General features: G+C 36.1%; 1 protein-coding gene across 8 annotated transcripts in view; it reads right to left on the reverse strand.

Annotated features, from left to right (window-relative positions):
• The window catches only part of PLS1 (plastin 1), a 42,969-nt gene that overhangs the window by 5,206 nt on the left and 19,342 nt on the right, over positions 1–18,421 (reverse strand). For 6 of the 8 annotated variants that reach the window (XM_039556674.1, XM_039556673.1, XM_019289932.2 and 3 more), the window contains 11 exons: positions 15,110–15,273; positions 13,798–13,927; positions 12,013–12,145; positions 11,027–11,108; positions 9,556–9,721; positions 9,318–9,460; positions 8,160–8,255; positions 6,703–6,898; positions 5,004–5,024; positions 1,720–1,798; positions 540–654 (listed from right to left, as the gene is read on the reverse strand). In XM_039556674.1, the coding sequence (XP_039412608.1) occupies positions 540–654; positions 1,720–1,798; positions 5,004–5,024; positions 6,703–6,898; positions 8,160–8,255; positions 9,318–9,460; positions 9,556–9,721; positions 11,027–11,108; positions 12,013–12,145; positions 13,798–13,927; positions 15,110–15,273 (1,325 nt within the window). Of the gene's footprint in view, positions 1–539; positions 655–1,719; positions 1,799–5,003; positions 5,025–6,702; positions 6,899–8,159; positions 8,256–9,317; positions 9,461–9,555; positions 9,722–11,026; positions 11,109–12,012; positions 12,146–13,797; positions 13,928–14,346; positions 14,423–15,109; positions 15,274–18,421 lie in introns of those variants that run through there. The other 2 variants (XM_019289936.2, XM_010406112.3) reach the window with 2 other exon arrangements.

The following is an 18,421-nucleotide window of genomic DNA, read 5'->3' on the forward strand; positions in this document are numbered from 1 at the left end:
AATTATGCTAGATTCCAATGACAATATTTTTCCACATTTGAGAAAACCAAGTTTCCACTAAGGCAGTGAATAAAATATATTTATATCAAAACTATACTTTGAAAGATATTGAAATGTGTTATTCTTAAACAGGCAGTAATTTTTATCCTCTACATTTCAGGCCTCACAACAACCACAAATCTAACTGAAAGCTTGGATTCTGCAAGTCTTGCCTAAATCCTCTAGGCAGCATATAAAAACTGCTCCGGGAGGAAATACCTCATGGTATAAGAGCATCCAGCAACAATAGCCATGTGACTTGAAGCTTTCACTTATATATCCAAATTAGGCTATAAACTAAAAATTGCCAAAAAGTTTAGAAACTAAGGCGATATGTGCTATAGCTGCTATTTATTCTTTGGGATAATAACTGAAAAATATTTTTTCCTTTTATTTTCCCCCAGGACTGTCTCAGTAGCACAGAAATCTCAACAACACAGACTGCCATCAGCACAATGGGAAGCAGTGAAACTGGACTGCATCCCAGAGCATCCACGCACCTTTTTCATATTGCCACCGAGTAATGAGTAAGGAGGTTTGTTGATGTGGCTCCAGTCAACTGGCACACGGGTCATTTCATACAATTGGAAGATGATTAAAGCATCAGAAAGGTCACTAAACCAGAGCAAAACAATGTTTTTAAGTACAAAAGCTCAGATTGACAATGAAAGTAAGTACTTGAGATTTCTCACAGTGTAATTAAGTTGCTGAAAAATTGCAGACTCTTTAATAAAAATTTGTGCTGTTCGGTAAAGAAACTGGCCTATATTCTATTGCTTGATTCCTGCAATTATATACATCAAATTCTGCATTTAATTTCATCATTTTCACAAATCTTAGTGAAACAAGCTCAGCCACTGTCTTTACCAGCTTCAGTTAAATACTTACTTTCATAGGGCAGGCACAGACAAAATAGCTGCTAAAAGAGTTTTAATTTATTGATCTAGTTTTAGTTCCCTCAGGAACTTCCCAAATGTTAAATACTCACGCTTTATCTGCAGATGCCTACAGATGTATTTTGCTAATGAATAATCAAAACCAATGTACTTATCTTGCAAAAGAGTAACAGTAGGAAAAGTATTATTTTCTCATTATATGTTGCATTACTGCTAATCCCCATCAGCTACTTACTAAATTAAATTCTCCACATTAAGGTACCTACAAATCACTTCACAGAGGTCAGAAAACAGAAATAATGAAACCTAATAGTAAATATACATACAAGCAGGTATTCCCATTTACTCCCTCAATCCCGTATTTTATTGACAGGATTTGAATCAACTTCTGGCACAATTTGAAAGTGACCAGAAGCATCTAAAAAGCTTGTTATAAAGCCCTTTATCTGCAGGAATACTACACTGCAGAGCTTCTTACAGTCTACTAAGAACACAAAAATTATGCATCATAAAACACAATTAGCTCAACTTTTAAAAAGATGTAATTCAAAGTACAAGTGAGTGAGACGGAACATTTAAACCTTCTTAGGTTTTCTAGTATTTCTAGATTATGACTACAGTATTCTAGTTAAGATACTGCTTAATGTGGTTCTACAGACCAGTTTTGAAGTGGAAACCTGGAAATCACTATTCTAGTAGAAATACAACTTTCCCCTCTTCTTTCCTTCTTTCTTCCCCTGTCACCCAAGGGAAATCAAATCATTGTTTTTAAAAAAAATCTTACCTGTATAAATGATTAACATAAGGGCTTACACCCAGTGAATTCATCCAGTTTCTGAAAGTCCTTTCCTCCTTACTTTCTCCTATGGTGACAAATATAATTCTATGTAAGTTATTGGAGAAAACACTTTAATAAGCAATGTTTAAATCGTTCTCATATCCCTCCCCCCCACAATGAGTTCATTATTTCCCAAACAGTAGTCTATACTATGAGGCAATCCTGTCCAATTCAGATTCACTCAGTTCTGGGCACAGGGACAGGGGCACTACAGGGCCCTGTCTACATTTCGACTACATTTTTCTGAGTAAATACAATTTGATAAAATACAGAAATAATTTTTTATTATATTTCACATAATTAATATATAATGGAGTTGATTAATAATAATTTCCTAAAAATAAAATGAGTGGAAACTGCATTCAACAGTACCATTAAATCTGTTTGAAATGGCATCTTTTAATAAAAAGTCAGTACTAACACACCAGACACTACAACTCCACCCTCTCCTCACAGAAGTTGACAGTATTAATTTGCAAAGGGCCTTCCCAAAGCAACAGATTTCATTTTTTCAGTTTTTAGCACAGAAAACTTAGCAAGGCAGTGTTGTATTGGTTAAATTTGTGAAGTTATTTATATTGCTGAGGGGGCCAGTTATCCCCACAGTTTTAACCAGCAATTCTACTTACAAGAACTGCAGAAAATTCACTAGGAAGTAAACCCCAACCTTCACTTTCCTGACTTAGATCGCTTTTATTATTGCAATCATGAGTTCTAACCTCTCTTTCTCTATAAAGTTACAGCTTGCAATAATTCATTAATTTTCTACATACAACACTACCTAAATTTTAACAACGTCTCTGTGGCCACCTGCATGTGAATTACTGCTGCATAAGCTGTTTTCTCTTGCATCAAAGAGGAGCATTTGAGAAAATATTTAGCCTGAATATGTGAGCTTGGAATAACCTCATCACTTTGTTCCCCCCTGGGTTGATAATCCACAGTTAAGAAAACAGAGAAGACATTGAGGAGGGAGAAAATCTCTCCAAACAGCAAAAGAGAGCAGATTTCTCCAGACTGAAGCACAGATATCTAAGCAAGATTTTTCTTTGCTGTTTTCATTTGCTCCTTAGAGGGTAACAATACAAAGTCTGTCTGATGAGGTTTATACAGCATGAAAACCATCTTGTTTAGTACTGCAATTCTAGACTGACTACAGAATAAGGAATGTTTTTGTAAAATGAAGCTACTGTGTAAACATGTATTTATCATTAGACTAGAAAGAAAATCTCTTTAACATTATCTTTCCACGCCTAGACTTATGACATAACATTGATTTTTAGACAGAAATTACCGTTTTAATCTAGGTCTCTTACCCTTTTATACAAAAAGCTCTGGACTTCAGATATTTCAGCTGTAGTTTACAATTTCTAACAGAATAAATTTTATTTTAAAAGTTTCAGCCACCTTACCAGGTTCTTTCCAATTATTATTAAGTAGTTGATATTCATCTTACTGACACATTTTCTAAATTATGAATTTTTTCATATGTAATTTGAATTAGTGTTTGTTTCAAATATTTACTTGTAAAAATAACCAAGGAGTCACTGATGAAACAGAAGAAACAAAGAAAATACTATTCTGCAAGGTCACCAGAATCAACCTTTGTGACAAAGTTATTAAAAGTATCAGTTTTTCCATTTAAAAAACAACCACAACTCAAGAGTGATATATAATTTAAGTTTATAAAGAATATCTTTGAGATTATAGATTTTTGAAGTGAGTGCCTTATGCTTCTTTTTAATGATTTTATGGTTACTGAGCTTTGAGTTGATTTGCAGTACCTAAAATATTGACTGCAAAGTGCTTTTAGGAACACTTGTCCATTGCAAAAACAGTACCAAGGTTATTCAGTGAACTCTTACTAAACAGCATAGCCACAAAAACAGATACTCAGCAACTGCACTCAGACTGAGAATTTTAAAATGCATGCTTAACATTTTCAGGAGAATTCAAAGTAGCCAAGCAGGAGCAAGAGCATGCAAGTTGGGCAGGACCCTTTTGGAGAGTGGGAATCCAGGAACTAAACCCAGCATACAATATTTAATATGCCACTCTAAACAAATCCCTTTATCATGCAATACATTAAGTGTTCATAAGTTTTCCAGATGGCTGAGAACTGACCAATTTTTTCTCTCTATTCTTTTATTCAAAATATACCTTGTGATCCTATCAGGAGCATATCTTCTGCTGAGTGGTGCAGCAGATAGCCAAAATCATTGGAAAACTGCAGAAAGGGGGCAGAGCTACACAAAAGAGAGAGGAGCATATTTGGTAGTATCCTTTATATTTATTGCTATCTCTTCTTTGAGATCATTACACTGTGGAACTGAGTGGAGAGTAGCCATAGGGAGGGGGTCAAGAATCCAAAAAGCTCCAAATATATCTAAGATTATCTCTGGAAGACAACAGAGTTCAAGATGCAGTTGCAGCCAAAGTTCAGCCAGCCTGAGTGGGAGTAGTTAACCCTCTCGTGGTGACAGCCATGAAGGCTGCCAGTGATCTAAGCAATAGCACAGGAATCTACACTGGAGGAAATGTGGGTGGACACAAGTTCCTCCTCTTCCTCCCCCCAAGAACTCAGCTTTCTGCATGACTTCGACTCCAAACTGCTGCCTTCCCCAAGAGCAAGAGGCTCCTTGGATCAGCAGCAACATGCAAAGGTCGTGCATTAACTGAGCTCAGGACTGCCCTCTCCACCCCACACAATATCAAATGTTCATTTTGCTATGTCAGTATTCCTGAGGGATATGCTCTCCATATATCAGTGCACATAACCAGACATATTATCAGGGCAGATGTCAGTTTATGCACAGCATTAATCGTCTTAAACTGAAGAGGACAGCCACACCACACTCTTTGGGTGGGACAGTGCCTGAAAAGATGGAATTTATGCAGGAAAATGAAGACTTTCAGAAAGCTCTACTCACCCACACATGCCTACAGCTTGATGTCTCCGTTCATGGAAAGCCCTTACTGGCTAAACCCCCCAAAATACCTGTATGGCATTTGACTTACTGCAACTCTTGCCCCCACTTTGTATGCTGTGGGGTTTTTCCTTCTCTTTTACTTATGATGGCATATTAAAACAATAGAAAAATGTAAGAACAATGCAAAAAATCAACCAGAAAAAGGACAGAGATGATTAAACAATAGGGGCGAAAAAAAAAGAAAGAAAAATTGCAGAGTAAACACTTTTATGGAGTACAGAAAAGTACTAAATACAGTACCTACATTAGGAGGGGTCAAATCTGCATTTCATGAAGCAAAACAGGAAAGCATTATAAATTATGAATCAGATTTCAACAGACAATCTATGATGAAAACTATAAAGAAATTAATGTCATTTTATATCACTAGCTTGAGAAAACATCAGTATAAACACAGGACTTAATGGAAAACAAACATTAACAGGAAAAAAAACGTTAACATTGTCTTTGGGCTAAAGTAACTATTTTGATGGTTTAGATCTACTTGACACCATGGGAATTATTATTTGAGGGCAAAAAAGAGTCATCTACTTTTCTCTGAACAGGTAACATTGGCATGATTATCCATCTCTAAAATATATACTGCAAATAATAAGTTAAATTTGGCTGGTATTTATCATTACAAAATCATAGCGTAGCATTCAGCTGATTGTAACTTTTTAAACTGGTTTGGCTGAGACTTTGATCTCATCTAAAAGTTTCAGGAAAGTCCAGAAACTAATTCAACTGGTTTTTCCCATGCCAATGAAAATTGTTCCAAATTTAACCAAGTTTTCAGTATTTCAAATCACACCAGCAACTTTATCTTCAGAGCAGAGAAGCTGAATTGAACATATTCCGCCTTCACACAGCTCCTGTATACATTTCCAAGAGCTGACATTTCTAACAAAATTGAAGCAGAGGAAGAGCAGACCTTTCCTTCAATCATTTGTCCTGGCCAGCAGGGACTGCAGTGACTGGGGTTATTCCCCTGAAAAGGGAAGACAACATCCTGTGCTCTGCAACCTCTATCACATCACAGCTGGCACACAGCTGAAACTAGAAGTGCAAGAAGCCTGAAATAAGAATGGTCTGAGGGGCACAAGATTTGTGACAAGGGGATGCAGCAGTGCAGACAAATTATGAAAAAACAGGAGCAAAGGAAGATGGACTCACCTAGATGGAAAGGAAACCTGATAGGAAGAGTAAGAGGAAGGCACGAGAAGGCAGTGCAGAGGACTATGTGAACATTGCTGATGATGTCTCCCGAGTGCAGCACCCCTGATTCTCACATTCCTTTGAGATCAGTGAACAACTGTGAAATACACTGGCAGGAGCCATTTCATTATCCTAGATTAGCTGGTCCACGGCAAGGGCAACAGCCAAAGGTTGTGACCAATTATCCCTTTATCTCTAGCATTAGAGATCGGAACTGTACAGTTAAAGGCCAAATTCCCTGAAACCATAGGCTCTATACAGGCTGTTGATGCAATAGATTAATATGGGGGGCTGATACAGAAGCCTTTAAAAAAAAAAAAAGGCTACTTTAAAAGGCAGCTAACCAATATACACATATATCTATAAATGCACTATGTGAAAAATACTTTTAAAGACTATTACAGTTGCATAATATAGCACTGCAAAGAAAGGCTAGAATTTGTCTATCAGCTAAACTATAAACAGCATGGAAAGAAGCACAGGAAACTGAAAGGAAAGTAGGAGGACAGTTTTTGCTCCTGCAAATGAATGACAGAAGGTTATTCAGGAATAACCATTTGGTCAGGCTAACACAAGTGAACAATATACACACTAATGGGGGATTTCTACTAAGGCTTATATTGCCTGCTAGTGAGTAAACACAGGCACCAGCACACAGGGATCCTACATCACAACCTAGAAGGAATACCTAAATAGAAATCACTAATATTCTTATCTTCTGTATAGTTAGTAGGTTGAGTACCTTCTAATAAATTGAGATCATAAGATGAATTATCAGGCTTGTGCAGGGCTGGATATGTGTTAAAGAGATTTGCAACAAAAGCCAAATTGAGCTTAGGGTTGCCTGCAACCACATCAGCTGGAGTTACAAACTGTCTGCAGCCCAATTTATCTGCCTGTTGGAGCATGTATTCAGCCCTCCTCAAGTCATTTTTATCCTGAAAAGAAAAACAAACAAAAATTAATTTACAGTTAAGTCTAGTACTAGATTTTACCAAATCTTCAGGTAGGGAAATCTTTAAAAGACCCACGTCAGTTCCTCCCTCATTCTACCAATGCCTGAGTTAGCTCTCACAGCCCATGACAATTCCCCTCTTTCTTCTACTGTCCTTTACTTCTGTGGCTGTCAGCACAGCATTCCTCATGAATCACAGCAACTGCAGCCAGAAGAGCAGTGATTATATTTCCATTTCCAGGCTGTTGATTCCCATATTGCATATTCTTCTACATGTGCCAAAGGTTCATCATCACTGCTTTAAACTGATATTCTCAAGCACAGTAATTACAGATGACAACCAAAACCCTCAGTAAGAGTTTGAATGCTTCACTTTCTTTTTTAATATTTTTGCCTCTTAATCACCGTAAGTTGGCAAATTGTGTGTTTTGTTCATTGGTCTTTATTATTAATAAACTGATCATATGAACTGTAGGAAATTACCTGGAAAAAACTAACTTCCACTCTTTTTCATTCTCAAAAAAAAAAATCCCAAACAGGAGCAAACAAAGCAAACAAGGAGTTTAAGAGAACTAAAGCATATAAGCAAACAATCTTGCACGTGGGTTTCACAATTGTAACGAATAATGAGATTCTGCCTTAGATTCTGATTGATATATAGGTATCTCAGGCACGCAGTTCAACTTTGGATCAAATGCACTCTCAGAATAATCCTTCCAACAAGCAGTATAAAGCAGCTTAGACAATTGTTTTCACATCCATGTCGGCTGGTTTTAGACCCTCTGTCCCTTTACAACTTATAGCTTGATGGATGCTGCACTTTCCTGCTGGTTATTGGATGGGCTCACATGTTATTTCTAAATACTATTTGGTTAAAGGAAGGATCACAAGGTTTGTCTAGTTTACTCTTTTTCCTTGTCTGAATTCCAGACAAGGAGAACTGAGCAGGATGTTGTAATATTCATGTTCGATGACCCAACTGAAAATCAACATACACTACTCCAAGTAAACCATAGCTCCAAACTTTAGACTGCAGGATGCATTATCCTGTTTTCTGCAGCACTTTACAACCTACTCAAGTTTTTGCCCATTTACGCTTTTCTAGCACTGAGGAATCTGGCTGAGTTTTTGCACACCTTAGGGAACAAAAGGGGATTCAGGGACAACCTGGTAACCAGAATGTTGGATACATATACAGAGGTCTCAGATAATTTCAGTCTATTTTTACATTTCTGGATACTTACATGAAATCCTGTAAAGTCAATTTTAATGGGCAATTGATCAAGGTCATCTCCTTTGGGTGCAATCTGATTTAACAGATGGTAGTATGCTCTCGAATCCTAAAAGAAGCAGCGTAATATTTAAAAAAAAAAAAAAAGAAGCAGCAAGTATGTAGCCTTTCCTAGACATTTATTGCTCTAATAGTCCAATCCAAAAGCCATAGGAGGCAAAAATACAGCACCCTAATTTCAGTGAATATGGATGAGGTCATACAGCCATTTTACTACCCTGCTTCACATAGAACTTACTCAGCCAGATTGCAGAGAAAAGGAATGTCTCCTAATTATTCTTGACAATGCTAGTTAAAAGTACTCAGCAGAATATTAACTAGACTGTTGTAATTAAGACATTCAGGGCAAATTTATGTGGTTACCCACAAAAAGGATCAATTTTGCAGTAAGAAACTACAAGAAAAAATAAACCCGTACTAGTTCTAAAAGTATTTAATACTTTTCTTAAACACCATATAATATTTTTACCATAGTAGCAGTTTTCATATAAAACCCTAGTTACAGTCTGCTTCAATAACAGCCTTCTAGGTAACATTTGAAAAGATGTAACTTGCAACTAATTGATGTTGTTTTCTCCAATGAAAGGAGGTCTAACCACCTGAGGGAATCTTCCTCCTTTGCTTTTAATTTTAAAAAGTTGCTGCGTTCTCTCATCATCTGGGCTACTAGAATGCTCTGCATGCCTTATGCAGAATGACTGAAGACAGAATTATGCAGCTCTGCCACCTGCCCCAAGGAACCTTTCAGCCCCTGTGTCAGTCAGCTGACACACCAGCAAAGCAGTGACTGGGAGTTATTAGGCAGCTAATAAGGTGGTGCAAATTGTCCTAAACAACTCTAATAGCCATCTTACAACATTAAAACTTCCCTGGATATAAGCTTATTGGAAATGTTCACTTTGCACTGTGATGTGATAATACATGGGATGAGCAACTAAATAGGATAGAAGAGATCAAAATAATGCTCTTTCAGTGTTGAAAAACACAGGATGAACCTACAGCCGAGAAAGCAGATTACTATTATATCTAAATTCTTCTGATCTAATTTTTTTCTATGCACAGTGTGTTTTAATACCATTATGTTTGATTATGAGAGCAAGCAACTACATACCTTAATGTCTTGGCTGAAGTTGCTGATTTTCTGCCACCCTGCATTGGCCAGATGGTAATTCACCCAGCGTAGCAAGAGGTCTTCTGGGGAAAGCTTCATTAATTGATCCAGCTCTTCCCCTTCATTCAGCAAGGCAATAAGAGCTAAAATCAAGTTTGAAAGAAAGGTGAAATCATTGCTATTGTGGTCTGAGCTAATTCCAAGTGGCTGACATTGCTATACCTGGCATTACTCTTACCTTCATTTCTGGAGATCTCAATATCAGCAAAAAGACCAACTTTAATGATCTGCCACAAGAGTCCTAATACCAAGTGTGGTTTTCCTTCTTGCAAATCTTGTGATCCAATATTGACAACCGTACAGCCAATGGCAGATGCTGAGTTCAGAGCCAGGTTTAGGTTTTCCTATTTGGAATATCATCATTTAACAAATTTGTGAGATTGTATTTTTTAGTAAATTTCTCCATATTAAACTTCAGAAGAAATAATGCGTTAGTTCAGTGGCTTCCAATGCAAAACTGCACTCTGGAAGTTTTTTGTGAACTACCTTGCATCTTACCAAAATTTAATGGAAAACATTATTGACAGCGTTTAGTACGGACCCACCAAAAAATTGTGGGCCACCTTCTGCAGCTTGGATTACTGAGGAATACTCTAATCAAAATACTTTTTGCAATTCGTAAGTATCAGTTACACAAATTAAACAATACTGCTAAAAATATCAGAGGCTTGATCCTGAAAAACGTGTTCATACGGAATTCCTGCACGGAGTCCTGTGAAGGATACTACTGACATCACTGTCATCCCATCTTGAATCTTACACATTTATATAAGCAATAGTTAAACTGTAATTGAATGAGAAGCATAAGGAAATCATGGCAATTCAAAACCCTGACACTCAAAGTAAACCTAGTGATTGTCAAAGATATTGACAAAGATTCCAAGAAAAAATAGCTGGCAGCTATCATAAATGTTACTATTTTCTTGTGTCACATTTTAACTATCTACTGAGACAACATAAACACATGCAGCATCATCTTTGCTGACAGATCTTCTTTAAATAAGTAGAGATTACAAAACCCACTTGGAAGATTTAGAACATAGTGTGGTTTAACTTTTCGTATTTTAACATCACAGCCTGAAATAAAACGTCTGCCATTTAACTGAGGTTTTTAATCAGCAGTTTTTTCTCATTGGGCCAGTAACTTATGGATCTATTTCCATTTCCAGACCTGTTTTCTTAAACCCAAACTAAGGTCTTAAAAACTGTTTCTGTCAAACTTTTTCATGACTTCATACACAATTAAAAATAGATCTCATCTTCTGTCCCAGTTGCTCTCCCGTATTGAAAGTGCATCATCCTTCCATAGAGTATACAGCCATGCAGACACTTTCTGCATTGCTAAAATACAACCTGACCATCCACTCAGAAGACTAAAATTATTTTCTTCAGGTACCCAGTAAAGCAAAACAAAAATAACTAATAGGGAAAGAATTAGGGAAAGCATGAAAAATCAAGTTTTTCTGTAAATCATCTAAGAAATAGGAGAATGCAGCAGAGTTTATTAGAAAATACAATCTCATGCTTTGGGATGTTTTTATTACATACAATTTAAAAAAATTTTTTTCTCCACCAGGAGAACTGTCATTAAAACAGAAAAATATTTTTCTTTTTCATTTGTGGCAAGTTCCTATCCATGCAGTACTTACAGAAATAGTGAAAGGAGTGAGTTTTTTCTTATTAATAGCCCTTTCATCAATTGTATCTGGTTGTGAAAAGTTGATCATTTTGCTAAGGAAGGAAAGTCAAGAGTTTATTCAAACTTCAATTTCTCAGAAAATACATTATTTGACTAAAGTACTAACACTTTAAAACTAGATGTAAATATTTCTGACAAGATTAAAAAAAACCCAACCATCCTCTAACTCTCTTCTCCCCCATTAAATAATTGCACATTCATTCAGAATGCCCCAGATAATATGTTGCATTTGGCTTTTATAATTAATAGATCATATCTGTAACTGTCAAAAAAAGTTCCTGACAAGATTAGAACTGTAAACCAAAGTAATTTAAATGGTCTCTACTGAAAAACTTTGTAGTATAATCAGTGTATTTGTGCACTGCATTTCTGCAGTACCTCATACCACATGGATCTCAATTCACATCATTACTAATATGCTAATCCCTTGTTACCATGGTGTGTAAGTACTATTAATCTACCTATAACTAACTAGAAAGTTACAGCAGACTAAAGTTAAGGGACCTACTATATGCTCTCTGTTTTGCCATGGCTTTAATTCAGAATTCTGTTCCTTCTATCCCATGATTTAGTGACTATAATTAATAACTTTAAAAAATATTTTAAGTAGTCAAGTTTTCTAATTATTTCAACTAATGAATTTATGAACTGTTTAACTATCTCCTTTATAAACAGCCTGCACATATCTAGCACGTATAAACATGGGTCTGAAGTGGAAAACTGCTTCTATAACATATGCACAGAGTCACATAAAAAATTTGCTAAAAATCACATTTCTATGGGCGAACAGATTTTCCCCATCTTACCCTCTGATTGAAATATTAAGAGTGGAGTCTTGATGTTAAAGCCTGTCTAAAGTTTTCCAATTCATGTCACTGTGATCAGCATTTAACTGTTGAGATTAATTTCTTTTCTTTCTCACACCCTTGGACTCACCAAAGAAGGATGCCATCTGCAAGGGATTTAAAAAGACTGGCATCTGATGGGTTCATGGGTAGGAGGTGCTTACAGTCTGGGTCATCTTGTAGAGCTTTATTTATCCAATTAACAAAAGCAACTTTTTCTTCCTCTGAAAAGAAAGCATTAAAATAATAGTTTAACATTTCCATGAACACAGACTACTAACAGCATACTTGAGTCAAAAAGGTTCATCTGCAACAAAAGCCCTTAGTTTCACACGGCTCAGTTATTTAAAAAATCAGACCAATGGGAAAGAACACAAAAAATGGTAAGTACAGATTGAGTTTCTCCCACTGCACCATCTAAGTATCTGGTGATTTTCTGAAGGATAACATAAAAATCATGGGAACATCATAGGGAAGGTATCCTCATGGCTGACTTCAAATTCAGTTTCTCAGCAATTACAAAGAAGAGGGAAAAATTTCTCCTCTGAAATATGCAATATCTCAATCCATGCACTGATGGTTTAAAACGCAGCGTTTCATACAGCCTCCTATTGGACTTCAGAGACTGGCAGACTTTTCAGACTGATCTTGACTGCTGAACTGTCTTTAGCTTTGAGAGACTTAAAAAGTTTAATATCTCAGTTTTAAATTCTCTTTCATATTCAGTGCAGAGTTTATTACTATGTATCTAAGAAAGCTTATTTGGATAACAGTCAATCAAGTCTCAGTATCCAAATTCCCAAAAAGCAGAGGTAGTATTCACCTCACCTCAAGAAGCAGCTGACTCATTACACTTCTTTCACTGTCAGTGGGAAACAACGTGAAATTCTAGAGTACACTTCACCTCATCATAAACGAGATGTTTGGTGAGGCCAGGCCAGGTGAATTGTGCTCTAGTGGGGCTCATTTCTCTCCACCGAAAATAAAACAGCATCTAAAGAATTACCTCTGATGCCCCACAGGCATCCTCTGAGATGGAGCATATGCCCTGCTTTGAGGACGTATCAGGTATAGCTGGTGCTAGAATCCTACGGAAAGAGAGGATATTGCCACCTTTGGCTAATCAAAGTGAATCTTCCTCATATATAGAATCTTAACACAATCTGGAACCACACAGATTCCAGACTTAAGTCAATCAAAAAAGTTGCAATATTGCTGATTGCAATATGATCCTAGAAGGTGGTTCACACTCTCACCAGGAGCTGCAATGCAATTAGGCACAATTACCAACTTAAATTCCATGCAGCATGGGGAGGTAGAAAGAAACAGATCAAATATTAAAAGCAGCTTCTTCAGTGTGAGAGAGTCTACGCAAAAACCATGTAGGAGTGAACAATTACACAATGGCAGAGACAGCTGAGGAGACCAGTCCATCCAGAAAGAATATGTGGTGGTTTGTTAGTGGGTTTTTAGTTCATGTTAGTTAACACTGTGGAAATGAAAATAAGGATTCATTTTTTATCTGAATATAGGAATAAGAGCCCATTAGCATGGAATAAAGGCAAAAACTTGACTAGCATTACTAGAAGTATGCCAAAGGGGCCATTTTTCCCCCTTACAAGCTTTCAGCACTTGTTTTCCTCTTCTGCTCTAACACAGATGCCTAACTTGCCTCCAAGTGCAGCATGAAACTAGAAACAACTGAACAGAGTTAATAAACTATCACCTACACTTACCTTGTCCACCTCCAGCTGCTTTTGCTGTGTTAATTTGCTTTCAGCACCAACATTTTCCAGTTAGGCTCTGTTTTCTCTGTAGTGCAAATTTAAAGAGTCTTCCTCCTTGCAAAATTTGCCTATGTTTAACTATTTCTTACCTGAATAAGAGTGCTGTGTCCCCTCACTAGATATTGCCGATGTTCCTCCAATTGCTGTGATTCCTTGCTTTTTGTTTATTGATTTTCTGAAAGATTTGCTAACATCTTTGCTTTTCAATTCCTGAATTATCTGAAATTAGAAAAATGTAGAGCATTTTGTGATTGATTGTACCTTCAAATAACTGTTAATTCATAGAAGTATTCCAGACTCAATAGTTAACCTGACTTTCTTTGATATTCACATTGACTTCTGTTCAAAAAAAACCCCAACTGTTTGGATATCTATATCTATACTGGATATCTAACATATTATTTCTCAGTGAACACCTGTATTAAGCCATGCTATCCAAAAAAAGGACATACAAATATCTACCCAATTTTTTCACAGATATTTTGGTAAACTGAAGAACACAACTAAAGATACACACATTTTTGATGATGATAGTATATTTTTCCCACTTATTACCCCACATGCTTTGCAGTAGAAGGTTATGACATGACAGTTAAACATGCCCTTCCTTTATCAAGCTAATACCATTTTTCACCTACCTCTAATGTAAACCACATGGGATATATTGATATGTCCTAGCTCTGCCCAGATACTGCAGGGGTGTCAGACTGACAATGAAGTATAAGTAACAGACACAATTAATATCTGGAAGCAAGTATTTGAATGTTTAGAATTTCAGAAAGAAAGATCAATAACTAATCAACAAACAACCTACTGCAATTAGCAGCAGTACTCTAACTTCAAAGCAAAACATAATCATCCCCAAACACCCACAAACCAACAGCCTGGTAAGTTTTTATTTATTTTAAAATGCACCACTGAGTGATTCTCATTTAGAAAAGTCTAAAACTTTGAAATCTGTTCACTGAAAGGGAAAACTTGTACCTCACTCCCAGTAATAAACAGCCTTTAGTATAGAGATTAAGCATAGTGATAGACTAATGTTTGCACTACTAAGAGCATTCAGAGACTGGTGACTAATTGTCTGTTCTTTTGTCAGAGCAAGGGCTGGCCCAACAGTTCCTACAATATGTAGTCCTTCCCCTCGCCTTGGAGGAAACAGAAAACAAGACTGATTGCAACTACTGTTCTTTCACATGCTGCTCAAATCAGAATTGTTAAATTAAACAGGAGTGTGAAAGACAAAAATTAGAAAATAACTATATAGGATATTCTAAGTTGTCAGAGAAAACTCAAAATAATAGTTATATATAAAAATAGCTGTACCACTTAATTCAGTTTTCTATCCTAATTCTCAGCAGATATCAGACAGTAGATAAACATCCAAAGGGAATGTCTTACAGAGACAAATTCTTCAAAGTTGATTCTCCCATCCTTGTTGCTATCTGTCACTAAAATGATTTTTTCTACAATCTCCCGGACTTTGTATCCAGGCAAAGGCAGACTTGCTTCTTTAAAGAGGTCTTGAAGCTCATAATCACTGACATACCCACTGTTGTCAATATCTGTAGAATGAAAACACAAGTTGTTATACTTAAGTAAACTTATGCATACTCATTTACTATAGTATGGTAACTGTTAAGAATAAATGAAGTGTGATAAATGCAGTTCTCGGAGATTAGTATTTCTTTCTCTGATATAGGTAAGTAAGTATGAAGGAATGCTTGTGGATTAGAGGCACAACTGTCTAGGACTTGTGCCAGCTTGTTACATGCTTTCTCAGGAACTATCTTATGATCCCTTAGCACAGATATAACAATATAGCAAATTTGCAAATAGTGAAGTTTTTTTTAAGACTACCAACAAAATTATCTATAAACCTTCAAGTCAAAGGGAGATCAATTAATATATGCTTACTGCCAATATTAAACCATTTGCAATCAGTAAGCTCAAATCTGATGCATGTTGTTATTAGAAGAGCACTTCCACAAGAAAAACTACTTACACAAGAACTCTGCCTGACTACATTTTATTTCTTATCCCAGTATCTGATAGATATTTTCTGTTCTTCAAAACTTTTGATGTGGTCAGGCTTGCTTGTGAAGAGTAAGTCTGGGATGATCTGTATCTGTTTATTAAAGGTGACCTTCCTTAATCTTTTAACTGGCTCTGTTGGGAGCAATTTGAGCTGCCACCTCCACTTACACTCGGCTCCCAAGAGCATGGCAGGAACGTTCATATACAGCAAAGTACCAAAATGCTTTTTTTCAACAAAAGGTTTGAAACTGTGGAAAGAAATTAATGGCTGTATCATATAAAAATAAATTGAGTATAATTTGAATTATTCATGATGAATAATGCAGCAGCACAGAAACAATCAAAAATACCCTTTGTACTTTCACCTTTGGCCAATCTCTTTGCAGAAAGCTGTCTTGAATTCATCCTAGTATAATAAACAATCATTTTACACACCCATGTTTTTATCCAAAGTAACACGTAAATGAATCAACCACCTTACCTGTTCCTATTTTTTTAAATCTATGCATATTTCCACATACATGGTTATATATATATTTATACAAGCAGAATTTGAGAATGTGGTTACCTGTCCCTTGGCTACATAATGGAGAGAAGTACTTTTAAAAGCAGAAAAGCTGTAGTTCATACACAATATAGACAAAGTCCAATCAGATACAAGAAATCATATCCTGCCTAAGTAAGACTGGATATAACGCCCATTGTTTTATATATTTAATGCTAATATTTTCCATGTTTGACAACAATTTTCAGTGACTTTCACAATCATATTAAAGCTCCTGAAAAATACTAGTTACTAGTATTTTCCCAGTTCTATGAATGATACACTTGTAAGAAATTTAAGAGAACACCACAATGAGTCAGAAACAGAAGATGATGTGGCCACTTTTCTGACTTGTGAAGGTGCTCCCACCTTTGGGGGTTTTTTTTTTCATTTACTAGTTAAAAACATGTCCTCATACTGTGTCTAGTATCAGAACTCAGCCAATAATACCAGAGTGGATGAATGCCTCTCATTACGGAAGGGCAAGCAGAGAAACATGCTTTCATCTCAATCCATAATTAATTGCTATACAGCAATTTTCTTGTAGTCCATACTACACTATGTAGCTTCTGTACAGCTTCATAAGGCAGCCACATTTCACTGCTGACAAAAGGCTAAAAACACAGGGTAAAAAAAAATCATTTTGTGTTTTTGATACTACCAGAACTTCCCAAATCAAAACACAAACTTTTTATTTGCATATGTATTAATCCATCCACTGGCTTGCAGACACGTAAAACCACACATAATAACAGGGATGGTCTAACCAGCAGAGGACATGTTCATGAGCTCACTCAGATTACCAGCTATTTTATTTCTCTAGGTTCATCTTTCACCGAGGGTAAGTTTCCATGATGACAAGCTGAGAGTTAAATACATGCCTTCTCTCAGTTTACCAATGTAGCTGCAAGCAATTTATCCATAAAGAGATTAGAAATGTAAAAATAAAAAAAATTATAAAATCTAATGATGCTTAATTTTTATGTTTTACAGAAAGCATAAGGAAAAAAATGCTTTTCAGTGAGTAGGAGCAGTACAGACAATGCTTAAAGCAGAAATATGAAAATATGCAGGCAGGAAATGGAGAAAAAGAAGGAATACAGATGGTGAAAACCAAACGTATAGAAAAGCTGTCAGACAACAGCAGTGAGTGTTTACCTATGCTAACATCTCTCAGTAAACTGATACATGTATACAGCACTCTTCTCCTTGACCTGTTATGCCAGCACCTGCAGGACATAAACTACTTGAGCTATAGATGTCCTGATGATTGTTTAATAGCAACTCATTAATTATCTTACATGGATGTATCTTACTCCCTTTTAGAATTTCTACTCTTTGTTTGGTCTTAACAACATCCTGAGTCAATGGGTTCATTGTTCCATTATTTATAGTGAAGAAAAGTGGCTTCTTTTTCTTTTAATCTTTCTGACTCTCTACTGGGCATCACGTGGTATCTGTATTGGCAGAACCTCAATAACTGCCTCTTCACTTCTCCATACTCCTCATGGTCTTAAAAATCTCTAGCATACAGCTTCCCAATAGCTTCTTTACCAAGTAAAGACTCCTAATATTTAAGACTTCTTGCCTAAAATGACCCTGTTCCCCCCATTATGACTGATTACAAACATGTTTGTTTCATTTCCTGAGCTGCACATTTACGTATCACCCCTCAGAACTGCAGCGAATAAGAAATAAAGCAGACATGAACATTCACAACAGCAGTGCAATCTGGAAAAAAGGGTTAGTTGCTATATAATTTCTTACACTTTCTCTGTGCTCTGATTAATCTGTAAACATCCTGTCAAGCACACAAAACTGTACAGTTATTTATTAACATCAGCTAGATGCAAAAGATCAAAAAATCTCCAAGTTTAGTTTACTTAAAACAAAATCTTATTCAATAAATTAAAAGAGACATTATTAGTTCACCAAAGCATGAAAGTAAAGCAAAAACCAAGTAATCTAACATGAACATATATAACACCTGAAGCTTAATCAAACTTTTTTCAGAATTAAGGAGTTCAAAACACTGGATTTTGAGACCCATGATGTAACATATACAATAACACAAATAATGCAACCAACCCTGCAAGAAAATTTATCTGTTTTCAGTGCTGAAGTTGAAAGAA

This window comes from Corvus cornix, chromosome 9 (genome assembly GCF_000738735.6).
Source record: "Corvus cornix cornix isolate S_Up_H32 chromosome 9, ASM73873v5, whole genome shotgun sequence".
NCBI lineage: Eukaryota > Metazoa > Chordata > Aves > Passeriformes > Corvidae > Corvus > Corvus cornix.